This window comes from Vicugna pacos, chromosome 8 (genome assembly GCF_048564905.1).
Source record: "Vicugna pacos chromosome 8, VicPac4, whole genome shotgun sequence".
NCBI lineage: Eukaryota > Metazoa > Chordata > Mammalia > Artiodactyla > Camelidae > Vicugna > Vicugna pacos.
Genome location: NC_132994.1, coordinates 25245315 through 25261656, shown reverse-complemented (window position 1 = coordinate 25261656; position 16342 = coordinate 25245315). Strand labels below are relative to the sequence as shown.

Sequence of the window (16342 nt, the reverse complement as noted above, 5' to 3'; positions counted from 1 at the left end):
TTTGGCACTGGGGATAGGCCAGTGGGAAAAAAAGTGCTGCAGTCCCTTTTTTCATGTATAAGCTCCATGTTCTCATGAGGATATTAGCTGGAGGGGGAAGTGGAGTCAAAGTTTTTGTTTTTTTTTTTAATAACATGGGAGAAATTTTAACATATTTATAATGCTTACAGGAATGTTTAGGAGTGAGGGAAAATTTAATGATGCAAGAGAGTCACTTACATTCTAATGCCCAAGAGAAATGGGATCCGGGATCCCTTAGAGGACTTGACCTCAGATGACCTGTAGTAGCAGAAGAGAAGGCAGAGAAAATGGGCCCAAATGGAGGTGGACAATAGTGGTCGACAGTCTTCAAGGAATGAGAGGAGGTGAACTGGAAAACAGTAGACAGATGCAACAGGGAGAGTTAGTGGCTGGTATAATCTGATCGAAGCTAAAGATTTTCAGGAGGAGGAAGGGAAGATGGTCTGGAAGCAGCAATGTGGACCAAGAAGTAAGCTTACCCTATCTGTAGGTCCAGTGTACGAGAAGTGTGGGAAATTAAATAGCCACCATTTGAGAAAGCTTCATAGAAAACAGTGCTTAATAAGCAATTTATTGACAAACATAAATTGATATAGTACAAATTAAGATAGGGAATCCCAGGTAATCACAAAAAAAGTATATTTGTTTATCATGGTTTCCTAAGGAATTCTAGTTTCTAGGTTTTGTGAATTCTGAGGGAAGTGGAGTATCATTTAGTGTTTGTGGGAGATCACTGTTTACTAGAAGACAATGTCCAGCATCTAAGGTGAGAGTCAACTCTTCACCTGTGACAGGTGGCAAGTAAATCAACTCGATTGAAGAAGAGTGGACACTAGAAATATTTTTTATAATGGATGTTTTAAATGAGAGAGGCACATGGGCAGAGACATCAAGTTTAGAATTTGCCATTTGAGGGAGCCATTACAGATTCATGTGATGCTGCTGAGAGAGATTATTCTAGATCTTTTCTTGGAGATCCAGATGATTGCCACAGAAATTTCTCTGACAATATGAATTTAGTTCAGTTTTAACTTTTTGTTAGTTCTACATTTCTAAAATGTGACATTTTATTATTAACTGCTGAATTTTAAAAATCACTATCCATATAATTTGGGGAAGAGAACGAGTTTTTAAAAAATTCTCAATGTAAGCTTCTCTCATTTTAAATCTAGATTTTACTTTGCTGGCAATGGACTTGCCCAGCACAGCTCCATCAGATCTTCAGCCTCAGCCGGTTATATCAATGATACAACTTTTTGGTTGGGATGATATCATCTGGCCCGAAGTTGTAGCCAGATATTTAAGTCATTTCCTACAAAATAGGTAAGTGATTTTATTTTAGGTATGCACATTCAAGTAAACCCATGATAGATCAGTACACTAGGAAGGTAAGAATTTTCACAATAAAAACTGAACTTCACTTCATACACTCTCACTTTGGCGGCTTGTTGCTTTTCCTGTGTCAGCATCTTGACGGTACTGAAGTAGGAAAGCTTTCTTACAGCAGTGTTGCTGTTGTTTTACCAAAACGGTTTTTATACGACTGCTTTATCCTCATCCAGAAATGACCTCTTTACACTCACCATTGTGGAAAAAATTACATAATTAATATTGCTGAATCTGTATGCTATTGCAGTTTTAGATTTGGTGATAGCTTTCCTCTTCACAGCTAGATTTTTAAAGTTTTGACTTTAGTGTAATCATGAACAAGACACTTCTCCACCCTGGACGCTGGCTTCCGAAGTGTCTCCTACCATGTTATAAAAGAAATCTGAGGAACCCCAACAGAAAAAAAATATATACAACAAAGTTAAAATAGAATTAGTAGAGAATAATCAGGAGAATTTGAATAAGAATATCAAGATGAGGGAAAATAAAATAAATACATAAACCTGAGAGAAAAGGTAGGTCTTGTCCCAGCTGCCAGTCAGTGAAAATGAAGAGCCATGCAGTCGGTGAGGAATCCTTCTCGAAAGGAAGTTTATTAAGCAAAGTCATTAGTCATGTTCTCACTGGCTTTCAGTTATAAAGTAAGGGAGTTCAACCTCCATTGGATTACTTTTAGGGTCCCTTCTAGCTTAAGAATTCTGTAGTAACAACAGACGTTTATGTTATTTATTAAATACTTTAGCTGAAATTATCTGAAATAATTTTAACTTTTTAAATAATATTGTTGTGTCAGAAACAGCTGAAGAAACTGAAGTGCGCAGATGTTAAATAGCTTTGGGAAGGTTGTATAGGTAACAAGTGACCCATCTGAGTTCTCCTGCATTGTGTACCCTTTTTATGATAACTGATACTCAGAGTATTTCAAAATAGTCCTTTTACAGTTGAGATTTATATATGTTTTTCAAATGCCTGACTTTACATAACATTTACAGTTAGAGACCTTCCTCTTCTCTGTCCTCACTTATAAAATGATTAGAAATCAGATTCAGTCCGGCCTTTCACTTTATAGAAATTAAAAACAATTTTTTAAGATTTCTTTCAGATGTTATTTTGGAATTCTTTAATAATGACTACCTGTGAAGTGGGGGAGCCAGAAAGAAAGGGAATGGGATTGGTCAAGAGACTCGCTTGGAAAAATTTTGTTCTTTTGTCTTTTTACTTATGTATATGGTCACCATTGCATCTCTGTTTGTTTACTCTCACGGCTGCTTTTTTTTTTTTAATTGTACTTGCCACTTCCTTCAGTACTATCTCACCAGCTAGTTAAGCCCTTTCCTTGTTGTTCTGGTTTTAACTGTCTTCTTCCTTCCCTCTCTTCCTTGGCATAAGCCTAAACAGAAACTGTCAGTGGAAAAAGGAAAATGAAAAATTAAGATGTTACAAATGAAAACAAGAGTATTTATCTGAAATATCTTTTTGTATATGTCTGTAGTGTTCATTTTCAGCAATGCATGTCTGCATTAGTGTGTCTGTAAAGTAAGTGAAACTAGGAACTGGGGGATATTAGAATGGTTTCCTTTATTTCTGAGTATCTGTACACAGGGAACACTTTGTCAGGGTTTTGTTTTGGTTTCTGTTTTTAATACCCATCAACTTATTTTCACAGCATGTTATGTGAAGCACTTTCTCACGCAGGCTGTGTATCTTTTCAAGCCTTAACGGTAAGATCTTGGATCCGCTGCATTTTGCAGATGTACATAAAACACCTTTATGTGCCAGATGATTCGTTCACTGATGTAAATCCTGAACAGGCAGCTGGTAAGTATTGCAGGTTTGACTTTCTAGAGAGCTAAGTATATTTAAAGTTAACTATTTCGTTATATAAATTAATAGAAAAGATAAAAAATACATTTGTAATTAGATACAAATATAAACAGAAATGTATTTCCTTTTGCAGCCTGTGTCTTTTTCTTGATATTTCCCCATTATTGTATATGACAAATTTCTCTCCTTTAAAGATAAAAGAACTTGTTTCTTGCAAGCCAGGAACAAAAACTTTCTCTCGGGTGACAAGCTATTTTTTTTACCTCGAAGAAACTGATCACAAAAAAATGGAAATATGAAGTAAATAACCAGATATCACACAGTGAACACCCTACAAAGAAAAGTACCCAATTGTGAATAATTTCTTCCCATTTCCTCATAACTTTTATTTTTAATATCCTATACCGTTCTGGTTGTTTGTAGGGCGTGACTTTTTCTAAAGCTTTATAACCATTTATAAACCTCACAAAGGCTGAACTGAGAAAATGCTCCGAATTTACTTTGATAACTTACTATACCAGTTGGTTTTATAGGAATAACCTTTGGGACTAGGTGTTCACAAGTACACATTGGTTTGTTTTTAAATGAAACCTTCCCGTAGTGAGAGAAACTTAGAGGTTTTCAATAATGTGAAATTTTAATTTTAAAAGAAAGCATTGTCATAATTAAGAATATTCCATACTGTCTTATATATATGTGTATATATATAAATTATATAAATATATTTTATTTTAACAGACAAAGAGTATGTGGAACAGTTGGCTGAACTGACGAGGTTGCTATTTAAACTCTCAGAAGTAAAGAATATTTTCTCAAAGGCTCAAGTTGAATATTTGCCCATTCCAGAAGACCCTAAAAAAGCACTTGCTCAGTTCCTTGAGGTATTTTTTATTTAATAGTATAGTTGTCCAGATCAGTTACAAGTATTTTTCCAAAATCTTGAATTGTTCATAGTTTTTCTGTAAAATGAATTTTTAAAATTGAATCATATTATTGGTTGCCTGCTATTATAAAGTCTGGAGGAGCAAAAATATGAATCTAAGTTATAGCACAATTTACCCTTAAGGTCAGCAGAATAATTAAATTTAATGGAAAATAGTAAGAGTAAAGAATGCCATATAAAAACCTTACTCCAAGTATGATCTAGGTTGTAGGAGTATCTTACTGCTGAAATTCCTGGATAACAGTATTCTTCAGGTACTTAAATTTCCTTGTATATGGTCTGTAATAGTTCCAGCTTAATGTTTACCACCCTATTACAAACATTGTAAATTTTACAGTAAAATTTTAGTGTATTCAGCATAAGCACCAACTACTTCGTATCATAGCATGGTTGAAGCTTTAAAATGCAATCCATTTGTTTTGTTCTGTCTCCATAATAAATATTCAACATTTTATTTTTAATTATTAATTTTGTAGGAATCTATCTTATGTGATAAGTTTTGTTTTATAGCTTAATTGAGATTGTTAATGTGCTTGGGTTAGTGTTTTTTAAGCTATTCACAGTAAAACTTGGTTTATTTTCCCACCGAGTGGTTGGTATTAACTGCAGTGAAAATCATTACAACCCATAAGCTCCTTCCATAAATGAGAATTCTTCCACTGGTTTTTATTTAAGTTAAAGTACAGTTGTATGACAGTTTAGAGATGTCATATAAATCCTCAAAATATTTAGTAATAATATATGCAAATGTAAAATATACATTTCTCTAAAACCTTTTATTTAGTTGTTGATTGGATCTCTGTCTGTAATTAATTAAACACCTCTGGTAGGGACCATATTGAACCAGAAAAGGATGTAAAAGTCATGCACTCCAATGACCATTTTCAAAGGTGTTCCTAATTTAGTCCTGTCCAAATTAATTACTCCTTCATCACTCAGTAAATAATTGTTTGCTAAATGATAGATAATATTATGCTAGGATTTCTTAGGGGTTTGAAGACTCCAAAGAAGTAGTCCTTGATCTTAGAGAACTTTTACTTATCTGGGAATATAAGATATACACAAAGGTTGAAATAATAATAAAAGACAGTATGCTAAGTGCCAATTAGTTGATAGATCAATCAGTATGTTAAGAATTCAAAGCATCTTGGTATAAGAAGTTTAGGGGAAAAAAAAGAAGTTTAGATTTCATCCTATAAATTTTAAGTAGGTCTGATTTGATCAAATTACTTTAAGAAAATTGGTAACAGTAGAATAAAGGTGCAGGAGCACTATTGACCAGAAACTAGTCAGATTTAGGAGGAATTGAAGATTGAACTATGGGATTTTTAAATAATTATGAAATAAACACTGTGTTTAGAAGAATGATGATACCTTAAGGAGAAGTAGGAACATCATGATTTAGGGTGGGCAGGAGTAGGTGAGAAATCCAATTTTAAACCTGTTTAGTTTGAAATTTGTCAGGGGTCCCCAAGATCATCCCCAGGTGCTGTGATTCACTAGGAGGGCTCACAGAACTCAGCATATAGTTGTGCTTACATCTCTGACTGCCACATCTGGCCACAGTAAAAGGTTTCAAAGTGCAGTCAACAAAGAGAAAGAGTGCATGAATGAAGTCTAGAGAAACCAGGCACAGCTTCCAAGAGTCCACTCCCAGTGATGTTACCCTGGACATGCTCAATTCTTCCAGCAAGCAATTGTAACAACACAGGTGAAATTGTCTACTAGGGGAGCTCATTAGTGACTCATTGCCCAGGAGGGTTTTTAAGGGGGCTGGTCACCAAGGCCCCCTTTGTCTAGCACTTATAAAATTCCAGACTCCCAGAAGAGAAGCAGATAATCAGCATAAACTGTATTGTCTGCACAAACAGTTTAGGCGGAGTGAGCCATTCTTATCTGGAAATGATGGAAAAGAATCTAAGATTCTAAAAACCAGTGAAGGACCAACCTTGCCAATAGGCCTCTTAAGGACAGCAGCATTGGAGCCTGCTATTATAACTCTTCTCTGCATAGAAATAAGTGTGACTTAAAAGTAGGGGTAGTAAAGGCACTGAAAAATAAACATTTTGTAGTCTGGAGAGCTTAAAGCTAAACATAGAGAAATACTGAGATCTAAGGCACTGTTTCTCAAAAGTCTTTCATAGACCTCTAGGAATCAGTCACTAATACTTTTCAGGAGTTCTTTGAGCTCAAAACTATATTGACATTTGTACAAATAGTGCAAAAACTATAGTAGGAATCAACAACATGGCCCAAGATTATACTAGTAGTCATTATAATTTTGAATGCCTTGCAATCACAAGAAAAGCCAGTTTCAATTTTTAAGTGTGTAAAAGGGAACTGAGACCAAAAAGTTTGAGAATTTCTGGTCCAGGGAAAGAAGTATAGAGAACAAAGAGCAGAGAGCTGAATAAGAAAAGGGGATTCATCAACTATATCTCTTGTTATTCTCATCAGTCCACCTCCCAATCACTCAAATTCACTGGGTTCCTATTCTTTCCTCTATTCTACATTTTACCATCAGCGTGGCTAACTTTTAATATCATCTTGAATAACATCTTAAGTCCTCATTTCAAAGCATCTCCAGGGGTCTTTACTTCTGCTCTGTGTCATCTACCCGCTGCCGTGACCAGTCACTGAACCGTGGCATCACTCGGAGCATCTGTCACTGCCTGTCTTTCCAGCCCTCTTGGTGACTTCATCGTGGTCTTCTATTGCCTTTTCTCCAAGTGCAGCATTCTCTCAAGGTCTCACTTTCTTCTTTATCTGCCTTAATTAGACCCTTGAGGGCCTCCTCATGTCAGCTATTCTTACACTCAAAATCTTCCATCCTCTGTCTTTTGGTTACACATACAAACCTTCAACTTTGGATCACTACAACCACCTGCTGTCTTTCCTCTGTCTTATCTTCTGAGAGTTGTGGAGAATAATCACATCACCATGTATATTGTTGCCATTCATAATCCACTTTGGGTAATTGAAATCCATGGTAGGTTCCCAATAATGGTTTAAAACCTTTACCGTTCTCCTTGAACCTTCTAACCCATCTCTAGTCAATCTTCTCTTTATTCTTTCTGTGACTTCTTGCCCCTTTCTTATTCTCACCTTTCCTCGACTCATCATTTATTTCCTTTTCTCTTCTCACTTCACTGCTATTCTCTTACTGTTTCACCTCACATTCCTCTCCACCACCTCCCCATTTTGCCATTTCTACCTCATCCTTTTTTCCCTCTGAGAAAGTTAAGCTGGCATCTAGTGGCTTACAAAGAAAATTCTGGGGGAAAAAAATAGTTCATATCATAAAGCTAAACTTTACTTATGGAGGTCTCACTTGTAAGAATTTGTTAACCTCATCTACAGGTCTTTTTTGTAGGAATTTGGGGATTTAGAATTCCCAGCCTTGTCCTAGAAATCTGGTGAGCCAACCTCACCATATTATGTGATTTGGTTATAAGCTCCTTGTATCAGTTCCATGTGTCTTTTACTAATACTTTGCTAGGTCAGACCTTCTATAAATGATTATTGTTCAACTGTTTTTTTTTTATTCCTTTAACCTTTACTTTAATTATGCAAGGCAAGATAATTCTTTTTACTTGGATTTTAATTGCCGTGAACATTTATTGGAAAGTTAAGGATGAAGGCCTAAGCGTAAGGGGTATGTGCCTGCATGTGTGTGTGTGTGTGTAGGAAGAGAAATTATTCTTCAAAGTCTGTATTGTATCAAACTTAGAAAGCTAAATTATGTTTTTCCTTATTTATAGGCTGTTGGTATAACTTACGGGAATCTGCAGACACTTTCTGATAAATCTGCCATGGTCACGAAGTCCTTAGAATACCTTGGTGAAATATTAAAATATATAAAACCTTATTTGGGAAAAAAAATGTCCAGTGCAGGGCTGCAGCTGACTTACTGGATGATGGGTATGTATTCCTGACATTATTAAAACTTTCCCAGGTTGTACCTGTAGTACCATGATGGATAGAAATATACTAATATGCTGGATGAATCACTACTCTCCCTACAATCATAAGAATAATCTGAAAGACATTGATTTAGTTTAAAATAGTTCATGCTGGCTTTCAAGTGTATCTCTGTGTTGCCACACCTCCTTTCAGAACCTTTCTTATTATGCTTGGTTAATATTAAAATTAATTATGGTCAATACAGAAAATATGCCAACTCCAATTTGCTACCAGTAGTCTGTTGTGAATCACTCACATTGTGCATGCCTGGATAATTAAAATGGACCTTTTTTCAGTATTTATCTGTGCCTTGTTAGAATTTAAAACATCTGAAACCCATCACTTCCTTCTGTTTTTATGGTCTGCTTAGTATGAAGGAGGTCAGGAAAGGATTTATTACAGCAGTAAAGGTATTTATACCTCAAATCTTGTTTCTCACAATACTATTTTCTCTTTTGAAAAAGAAAAATCTTTTTCTGTGTCTGTTCTGTGACAACAGAGTTCATCCTTCTTTAGGAAGTCAGTAATTTGAATATCTTTGTTCACTAAAACCATGTTGCTAACCAAAAATAGGAACTGGATAAAGGGAAATGAGAAGGATTTCCTTAGAAGTTTTTGTACAGAATTTAAGTTTTTTTTTCTTCTTTCTTTCTTTCTCTGTGGCCAAAACCTTATATCTGTTCCCTTTGATCTTATGAACATATGAATAAACCTGATTTGGGCTGTCTGAAACCTTTTATCTTTGTTGTGAAAGATAAAGGAGAATGTGAAAATGTGTAAATATGGATGATGTAGAATGTAGTGAAAATGATGGTAGCAATTCGGGTATTTTAATTTTTAAGAAAAGTATAGGTGAGAATTTATTATAAATTTAACATAGTAAAATGTGAAGTAAATATTTCAGCATTTAGGCTTATAATTCATTAGTTACTATTAGATTTCTGCCAAGCTCAATGTATGATTTCAAAAGTATGTCTTTATTCTACAAAATATATGATAGTCTTATCAGGAACTGTAAAATCATTTGGATTGGTGACATGTAGACCTGGGACAGAATTCTCATAATGAAGAATTGAGGGCTTTCTTTGTGTTGCTGCATAGTTGTTTGACTTAGTGGCAGGTAGATGCTGCATTCTTCCTCTTTGTTTAGACCCAAGAGCCTGGAAATAGAGTACACTGCTACAGTGTTGCCCATTTATTCAGTAGAAATTAGGGGTAGATAACTGTCTTCGAGGTGTACGAGGTTTAGAACAATATGAAGAAAGAACAAACATAAACTTTTGAGAGTTGGAAACTGTTCTAGGTGTGTTAGGGTTGGACTATCACATCTACTTGAGGGGAAGAGAGTTAACCAGTGAAATTCTGTGCTTTGTTTACCTTGCTAGTTTCTACTGGGGGTGCTTCTGCTGGTTGCTTGCATGGCTCCTAGTGGAAGTCACAAACTGGAGAAACTCACTCCAGATTAAGGCACCTGGATCTTAATTGTAGCTCAGTAATTTCTGAGATAGCAGGGTTGATCTGTCAGTAGTGTCTTCAACTTTCTTCCTCTTTTTATCAGTTTTTGGGGGGTTTTCTCATTCTTTATATCTCTAATTTTTCTATCTCTGTGCCTTTCCTTTTGATCTTGGGATCATTCTTCCCCTTTGGTCTTTGCAATTGAAATTCTACCCATGACCATTCAGTGTCCAGCCCAAACAGCTTTGATCCCGATTGTGCTTCATTCTGTCCTTCTCTTAAAACATTTTTTTGTAGCTTGCGATTTATTATAATTATTTGTGTACTTGGCATGTCCCTGCCAAAAAGTAAACTTATTCATCATTAGTGACCATGTCTTTTGAACTTTTTATTCCCATCGTCATATTGTATTTTGGATAAATAAGAACATTTACCAAGTGTGTATCAGGCACTGGATTGGGAAGTGTGGCTACAGTGGTGAAAGAGCTTCTCCAGTGTAGGAGATGGCATATACTAAATAAATGTTTCTGGAATTTAATAATTTTATAGACCTAGCTAATATATATTTCGTAATGTTACTAAATGAGCAAAGTTACTTTCTAACTATAAATGCATCTAAAAATATATATCGTAATGATCCCAGTTCTCTCTCTTAAGACGTAATATATACACAGAGTAGAAAATAAGTAAATACGGAAGAACTCATACAGCACAGCTCTCTCAATTACGGGAGTATGTTCCCCACAAGTTTTCTATATTTCAGCGTCATCAGTAAATAAGTAATAGTTTATAGCCAGGAAAAATAACTTAGTTTCTTACAAAGCTACTCTGTATACTTAAATGTTTCCACAGTTCTTTACTAAAAAAATTTCTTCCTCTTTGCATTTTTAATTCCACACACACTCAGAAGTTCTTCGCTGAAACATTAAAAGTAGTGTCTTGACATAGCAGTAAACCAAGTGTATCATCTCTGCCTTCTATGAACTCATAAAACTTAAGGTCTTCAGCAAAGTGTTTTAACCACTGCAGAAGATAAAAATACAAGAGAAGATAGTGCACTTCTGGTTGGGAGGTCCTTGCTGTTTATAAGTTAATACTAATGTGACACCTGAGTGATATGAATTATTTCAAATGTTGGTGGTGATGGCAGTTCCTCTTACTGGTATATTAATGTTGCTTAGAATGTGAGTCCTTCTTGCATTGCTGCCACTCTTAAGTTTTTTACCTACTGGAAAAATGAGAAGCAAGCCAGCGTTATTTAAAATACTGCTAAGTGAGCACTGTGTTTCTTTATGATTGATTATTGTATTTCCTTGTACAACAGAAGATTAATGTTGCTGTTTGTTTTTCTTAGAAGTGATTATCAGGTTTTTTTTAACATCTATATATTCTGCAAGAATATTTTTGTTTTCCTTCAGAGTTTGAATTTTAAACTTTTTGTTTTATGAAATGACTTTGAATTTTTCATCTTTTTTTGCTTTCTAAGATCGAGCACAATATAAAAGTTTATACAGTACATGTACCACAACTGCTTAAAGAGCTCCTTTTAAATTCATTTTTTTATTTCAGTAAAGGAGACCTCAAAAGCAGTAACATACTCTAAAGAGAAGTATATATCTGCTCTTAAATACTTTATTAAACAATTACTTTATTAAACAAGGGATGCTCATTTGTTAAGTTTTATTATCATCAAATATAGCAATTGGCAGATTCCTATCATTGAGGAATATGATGATCCCATAGTATATTTCATGCAGTAAAGAAGTCTGTTTTTCTTCTTTCAGAATCATAGTTTAAACTCACTGTTTATGTAGTTCAAAGGGGTCAACTGATTGCTTCAAGATATTACAGCTAGCCTCTTTTCCTACTTGAACAATTACAGTTCTTGTTGTTGAATTTCTTCTGTTGCAAACTAAGTTGAGACAGCCTGTAAATTAAATGTAAGATAAAAATATAAAGAAATAAGAGTATCAAGAAAATGAGGAGTAGCATGATGAAGCCCAGGAAAAAATGAGTATATACATAAAAGCATAATATATGATTTTGCAGTATTTGCCTCTGAGTTTCCTAGCAGCCAAAGCAAAAAAGAGATCTGTTTAATGTGGCTATACATTCTGTCTGTATAGTCATATAATGTATAACCACATATTGTTTATATGTATTAAATATAAATTGCTCAGGGAATGTATGCTTTCCTTAGCCCAGAACTCTGAGAGAGATTTGTCTCTTTAGTGAAATACTTTGCATAAGTCTTTTGACTCATGATACGTGGTTATTTCTATTGCCAACTTTAACTTGATCCTGTGTGTTTTAAATATAAATTTTTTAGTGGGATGGCAAAATTTTCTGGTTAGAAGATCAATCATAATTTCTGTTATTGCTCTTCTTTGTTAGGAATTCTTGTTAAATCATGGGCACAGATCTTTGCCACCTCTAAAGCCCAAAAATTACTATTCCGGATCATAGATTGTTTGCTGCTGCCACATACAGTATTACAGCAAGAGAAGGAGCTGCCTGCACCTATGTTGGCTGCAATTCAGAAGAGTCTTCCTTTGTATCTCCAGGTATAGTAAGTGTGGCTACTTAAAAGTAAAAAAAAAAAAAAAAGGAAGAAAGAAAGAAAACAAAAAGACAGATTTGACACTTTGCCATAAAACAGTTTATTAACTGCAGATTTCCAAACCATACATTGTAATCCTAATGTACGTGTGTGATTTTGCACATCCATTGAACAAGTTTAAAATGCCTTTTGCATTGGGCTCAAAACAGAGGAAAGGCAAAATCTTCACCTTCAAGAAGCTTAAAGTTGAGAGAAGAGACTGACTAGCATAGACGGTACTGTGCTCAGTATTTTCCTTAGAGGCCTCAGTTGTCCATCACACAGACTGGGATGAGGAGATGTGAGAGAAGACACTGTAGTAAAGGACCTTAGGTGTTAAAGAGCAGAGTGGGTGGGGGTGGAATGGCTATTCCTGTCAGGGGGAACAGCATGTAAAGAGCATAAGCTATAAGAAAATATGACATGCTGGAGAGAAGCAGATAGTAATTCGGTCACGGCTGGAGGCTCATACAGGAGGAGCCACATAGTGACGGGCTCTGTGTGCCATGCGAAGAACTTTGCACTTGTTCTTGTACATGGAGACTGTTGATGGATTTGGGGCAGAGAAGTGGGAGTGACATTTATGTTTTAGAAAGGTGATTCTGGTGGCAACATCGAGTTGGTGTGGAGGTTAGATTGGAGACTTGGAAAGCAGTGAGTAGTTCATTATCTAAAGGGTTTGAACTAAGTCAGTGGGTGTAAAGGCACACAGCAGATTTCAGGAACATTGAGGGTCTCCAGTCACAGTCTTGCTGAGTGTGAGTGTTGTAGAGCAACAGGAAGAAGTAGAATACCCCCTAGATTCCATGGCGGCTGCTTATGTCAGTAGTAGTGCTACTCACTGAAATGGAAGATTCTAGAGATACAGGGATGAAGGTAAGAACTGTTTCTGAGCAGCTTTAGTTTGAGGTGCTGTGGAATATCTAGATAACAGTGTCTAGTAGACACTTGGAAATGCTGATCTGTCATTCACGGGAAAGGAGGAGCCTGGAGGTGTACTTGGTTACTTATTGGTGTCTAATGCTAAAGGTAAGTGCTTCTTAACTTGGGTTCCAGCAAAGGAAGCTGATGAGGAAGAGAATGGATTTTGACTAGGTAATAAGCTGTCTCTTCCACAGGTGGATTTTTTAAAACCGATTTCACAGTTTCTAAGAATCTTTAATTTTGTATTCACAATAGCGTTCAAAACAAAGTTTAGTCTGTCCACCAGCAGAAAGATAAAAGCCTTGATTGCCAGCCTCAGAGAGGGGTAGACGGGTGGAGGGCGCTGTGGGCAGCAGGAGAGTGTGGAGTGCTTGCCCTGTGCGGCCCTTGGAAACCAAAATAGTCCATTTCATAATAAGAATTCTTATAAACTTCCTAAGTTGAAAACTTTGGTGAATTAGCCATTCGGCAGAATAGACTTGAAGCTATATCTTTAATGTCTTAAAGGTATAAGCTCTCCTCTTCAGAATTTTTTACAAAAGTTTCCAGGTATTATTTCATCTTCTTCCAATTTAATGTTTTTCCTTAAAGCATTGAAGGAACAGGGATGGGTGGGTCATTTTTTTTTCCCCAATTGTTGCTTAATTGCATATGTTTTAACAGTGCTGTGCTATTATTCATTAAAATAAACTTTCAAAATTTCTTACCAGGTTAAGTACCATTTACAGCTAAAATGGAGACATAACAATTCCTTCTCATTATTTCTCTGGGAAACCACATTGTGAATCACAAAGTGCCAAATTATAAATGAACGTTTTAGAGCATAATTTGTTGCTCTGTTACTGATTGTCTGTATTTAGTAGTATGTAATAGTTAATAGAAAAAATTGTAGAAAAAATTCTGTTTCTCAGGATATTGGTTTGTTTGTAAGTATCAAATATTGTAATCCATGAGAAAGTTTCTTGTTAACTTCTATACAGATGGAAGGGATTAAATCAACAGACATGTAATAAGCCATTGTGAGTTCTGTGTGACCTTCATCAAGCTCTTCTCTAAACCTCAGTTTCTCCAACTGTAAAGTCAGAGATACTAACTCAGTGGCTTTTTGAGAAATTTAAGTGAAATAATGAATATAAAACATGTGACACAGTGTCAGATAACTAAAAACCTGGAAATAAATTATCATTATTCTGGGTCTTAATCTTCTACTCTCTGATTTTTTTTTAATTTATCACATTTCTTGACATGGAAGAGTTTTAGCATAAATTTTATAGTCTTATTCAGAGAAAATGACCAGTACCCTCAGTTAAAAAATCTACCTAAAATGTATTTTACAACTTCGTAATTACACATATATGCAGTTGATAGTGTGGTAGTGAAGTGTTTTGAGGATGAGAAGGAAGCTTCCTCTGTCTTCCCACACTTCTCCCCTGCTTCCACTGGGCGTGCTCCAAAGATGTGTGTGTGCGGTTGGGTACCACAGCACAGCTGCTAGCCACGCTCAGCTGTTCCCTGAGCTTCACACAAACATTATCTATTGCTGATGGGGGGTGTTCTTGTCGATTGTGACAAGTTAGAAATTCTGACATGAATACTAATACTGGGAACAAATGAGTAAATTCCTAAATTTTTTTCTTTTTAACTTTTTAGTATTTCTTTCTTTCTTTTTTTTTCTCCTATAGGGCATGTGTATCGTGTGTTGTCAGTCTCAAAATCCAAATACCTATTTAAATCAATTACTTGGGAATGTTATCGAGCAGTATATTGGGCGATTTCTTCCAGCTTCACCACATGTTTTAGGTCTTGGACAGCATCCTGTTTTGTTGGCATTGAGAAACTCAGCCACTGTTCCACAGATGTCATTTCTAAAGAAATGCATTGTACAAGTCATAAGGTACATCTGAATATAAAAAATAGTTGGTATTTGCAATTTATTATTCTCTGTTAAAAGGTACCAAAGCATCTCAAAAGTATCGGCAATCCTTAGGATACTGGTGGTTTACAAACTTTTTTAAAGACTTGGCAGCCTAAGACGGTGCTCTTTAAATTGTTTTCTCTATGTAGCTATTGTTTTCCTTATGTATGTCCTAAAGATATATATTTTTTCTTTTTTATAAGGTAGTCATTGTATTTTGTAATGTGTAAAATGTAGTAATAATATTTTATAAAAGATAGTTAAGTGAAAAGATGAATGCTAGTATGAAAAAGGAAGCAGTATGAAGTCCTATTTTGTTGGTCTGCTCTCTGTCCTAGTAACTCAGTTTTATTTTTAGGCAGATGAATCAATGAAATGTCCTAGGTTTTCTACTAAACTCCGTATCTTTAAACTGCAACATTAGAAATTATCTTTTCTTTATTTAGTGTCATATGAAATTAGTTCTCAAACTTTAAGATGCTAGTATGATATGTATTATTGTTACCTAGATTATTTTCTGTGTTTTTAATGATCTGATAGCTTTAATGACCTAATAGTATCCATCACCTCTCACTACAGAATTCCACGTCTACAATCTGTGCTCCTTTCTGACCTTTTCTGTATGTTCTTAGTATTTTGTTACTCAGATTTGCAAGCTTTATATTCTTTGTTCCCTCTCCTTTTCCAACCTTTGGCAAATGGTTGTTCCCTTCCCTTTTCACATCTTTTTTTCTCTTATCACATTATGCCTAGACTATCGCCAGAGTCTCCTAACTACTTTTATGGCCTCTAGTCTTTTTTTCCCTAGTCCTACCTAAGTAATTCCCCTAGATTATGTTTCCTAAAATACTGTTCCAGTATGACACTTCCCGGCTCCCCAAACCTTCGTTTGCTTTGTTTTTGCCTGTGGAGTAAATTCGTACTGCTTAGCTCTCCATGATCTGTCATGTAACTTTTCCAAATGTAATACATATGGGGTCATATACAGACCCTAATGAAATGGGTTTAAGTATTGTTCCTCCAAAATGCTTTACATTTCCCTGCATCACAGCTTTTCCATACCGTTTTCTTCATTAAAATGCCATCTGTTGGGACTAAATACTGCCTAGACTTTGAGACCAACATCTAGTGTCTCAGTGCGCCATGGTGCCTATTTGCTGCTTCTGAAGTCACATGCTTTGTATAATGCAATTCACAGAATCATATTTTTGCCTAACTTGCATCTGAATTTCCAGCAAAATTGTGGTACTCTACCACTGTGTTTGAGACATTGCGTAAGTGATTTTAGTACAAACCAAATGACAAGTGC

At 35.5% G+C, this 16342-nt stretch overlaps 1 protein-coding gene across 2 annotated transcripts in view; it reads left to right on the top strand.

Annotated features, from left to right (window-relative positions):
• The window catches only part of MMS22L (MMS22 like, DNA repair protein), a 107582-nt gene that overhangs the window by 82163 nt on the left and 9077 nt on the right, over nucleotides 1-16342 (top strand). For both annotated transcript variants that reach the window (XM_006200264.4, XM_072965642.1), the window contains exons 16-21: nucleotides 1194-1344; nucleotides 3077-3228; nucleotides 3973-4115; nucleotides 7939-8098; nucleotides 11990-12159; nucleotides 14801-15012. In XM_006200264.4, coding sequence (XP_006200326.2) covers nucleotides 1194-1344; nucleotides 3077-3228; nucleotides 3973-4115; nucleotides 7939-8098; nucleotides 11990-12159; nucleotides 14801-15012 — 988 coding nt within the window. The remainder of the gene's footprint in view (nucleotides 1-1193; nucleotides 1345-3076; nucleotides 3229-3972; nucleotides 4116-7938; nucleotides 8099-11989; nucleotides 12160-14800; nucleotides 15013-16342) is intronic.